General features: G+C 41.5%; 1 protein-coding gene across 1 annotated transcript in view; it reads left to right on the top strand.

Moving 5' to 3' along the window:
- Positions 1-1,871, top strand: part of EIF4B (eukaryotic translation initiation factor 4B) — a 49,758-nt gene extending 47,887 nt beyond the window's left edge. Inside the window, exons 13-15 of the mRNA XM_011964988.1 lie at positions 463-568; positions 862-934; positions 1,317-1,871. Of these exons, the coding sequence (XP_011820378.1) occupies positions 463-568; positions 862-934; positions 1,317-1,397 (260 nt within the window). The 3' untranslated portion in view covers positions 1,398-1,871. The remainder of the gene's footprint in view (positions 1-462; positions 569-861; positions 935-1,316) is intronic.
- The last annotated feature ends 724 nt before the right edge of the window (positions 1,872-2,595 follow it).

Raw genomic sequence — 2,595 nt, 5'->3', positions numbered from 1 at the left:
AAAAAATAAAAGAATTATTGGGTTATCTACCTTTTCTTGCCAGTAGAGGGAGGAATGGCCTCTTTGGAGAAAGTATGAAACCCTGCCCTTTCCTGGTAGAACATTTCTTTGACAGGAGGAGAAAAAAATCGGAAGGAAATTAACACTTTCAGTCCAGATTAGAAATGTTACCATCAGCAAGGCCAAGGTCACTACAGAGCGTCATAGTCTTTATTTCCAGCTTGCTTTTCATGATGGCACATCCCTACATGGAACTTTTTAGTGGATTTTGTTTGGTTTTTGTATTTTTGTGTGCTATAGAGGATGTGGAAAGAAGGCTTCAGGAAGGAAGTCTGGGTTGGCATGAGGTTAGTTTCCCTCAGTACATGTGGGCACAGTTTTCTTCAGCTTAAGGGAAATCTTAGGAGAAGGACATTGATCATTTTACTTGCCTTTAATTTGTTTACATGACTGCTCAAACAGATGAAAATAAAGTAGATGGGATGAATGTCCCAAAAGGCCAAACTGGGACCTCTAGCCGTGGACCAGGAGACGGAGGGAACAAAGACCACTGGAAGGAGTCAGATAGGTATGCTTGTTCTCTTTCTCATTATCATCTTTCCTCTGATCCACATGTTTGTGTAATTAAGAAATTAAGTTCTTGGTTCTCAAAGCACTGTCAGATCTCTCATTGTGAGCAAACTAAAGTCAGCCAACATAAGACAGTTAAGATTCTGAAAATCTAGAAGTAATACATCATCCAGACAACAAGGACTGTTGGCTAGAGGTGCCTGTTCAGTGCCTTGAAACTGCATGCATGCACGTATTTGTATTAGGCAAGTCCTTTCCTAAAGATGTGGTTTTATGCTTACGTGTCTGCAGGAAAGATGGCAAAAAGGATCAAGACTCCAGATCTGCACCTGAGCCAAAGAAACCTGAGGAAAATCCAGCTTCGGTAAGTGTCGAAGGCTGCTCCCAATTTTTCGTAGAATACTTTTTGCTGTTGGACTTCTTTCCATTTGGAATACAAAGTGTTTGGAAATAAGACATTGGTCTTTATCTGAAATAGCACAAGAAGTTTAGCTTTTTCCTGGTTTCTGCCTTCCTTTGTTCTCATCCCTTCTGCAAGGTGTAGAGGTGGTATGGGACTACTGTAAGATCACATGTGCCTCTGACCCTCTTCCCTAGCTCCTCTCCAGTGGACAATGCTGATGACTAAGCAAGTGGATGTCATCTGACTGTCATCCCCCATTGCCAAAGGATCAGTATTCTGTGTCTTGGGTTTTGATGTGATAATTCAAGGCCTTCATTATCCTGTCACTCTCGTTGTGTTACAGAAGTTCAGTTCTGCAAGCAAGTATGCTGCTCTCTCTGTTGATGGTGAAGATGAAAACGAGGGAGAAGATTATGCCGAATAGACCTCTACATCCTGTGCTTTCTCCTAGTTTCTCTCCACCTTGGAACATTCGAGAGCAAATCAAAACCTCTATCCAGACAAGACAAAATAAAACTCACCATCTCCTGAAGACCTTTCTTACCTTTTTTTAAAAACAAAAAATGAAATTATTTTGCATGCTGCTGCAGCCTTTAAAGTATTGAAGTAACTGGAGAATCGCCAATATAGCCAGAGAGAAAGGGACTACAGCTTTTTAGAGGAAGAGTTGTGGTGTGTTATGTCACCACACAGTTGCCAGTGTGATTAGTGCCTAGGGGCCTCCATTTAGCAGAAATGGTAATGACAGTGATATAACGTCTGGAACCTGGTTGGGCAGTAGGGGAGGGAGGTAGAAGGAAAATTGTGAGATTTCTACCTTTTAGTTTTTATCCTATTGTGGCATATATGAATTCTCAAAACATTATCTGAATAAATTTTCCACTCTTGGAAAGGTAGATTTAGCCTCAAGTTGTTTTAGTCTCCAGGAGGCTGCCAGCCCCTCCTCTTATTTAATTCTGAGTTTTGGGGGCCAGCCTAGGGGGAATTTTTTTTTAACCCCCCAGGGGGGTAGTTGGGAGTGAGACTATAGGCCATAAAGAATAGGACTGCATTGGACCAAAATAAATGGGAAAATCGTGGTTTGAAAAGAAACTTTTGGGAAGTGATGAGTCATTTTGTACCAGGTAATGGGGAAAATTGTGTGACCTCCAGCAAACACATGAATGGTTATTTCCTGGAGCCGGAAGCACCTGGGGGTCGTGGTAATTCCCAGTGTTTTCTGTGTCCTAGTTTTACCCTTTCTAAACACTGTCCTTTTTGAAAGTTTGAATATATCCACATTCTGTTGAAACCTTGAAACTAAAAGCTTAGACTCTTGTCGTCATCTTAAGTTCTTCGTGCTACTCTTAACCTCCCAAAAAGCAGTCTCTTAAGTCACATAGGTGATGTCTTGGGCATTTTCTCTCTCAGCCATGGAGAGCTGTGAAAGGAAGAATCGTTGCTTTTCTCAAGCAAATCGGTTTCTTGATGTCTTTTGGTTCTCACTCCTTGCCTGCTCCTGATGCTTTGACCCCTTTTATAGATCAGAGTGCTCTAGAATAATGGATGGTCTTGGATGGTGGATAAATAGGGACAGGGACAGTTAAATTGGGAGCCTTTTTTACAACCTTGATGAGTTTTTT

Source organism: Mandrillus leucophaeus, unplaced genomic scaffold (genome assembly GCF_000951045.1).
Source record: "Mandrillus leucophaeus isolate KB7577 unplaced genomic scaffold, Mleu.le_1.0 Scaffold118, whole genome shotgun sequence".
Classification (NCBI taxonomy): domain Eukaryota; kingdom Metazoa; phylum Chordata; class Mammalia; order Primates; family Cercopithecidae; genus Mandrillus; species Mandrillus leucophaeus.
The sequence above is the reverse complement of the archived record's forward strand: the minus strand, read 5'-3'. Positions and strand labels throughout refer to the sequence as shown.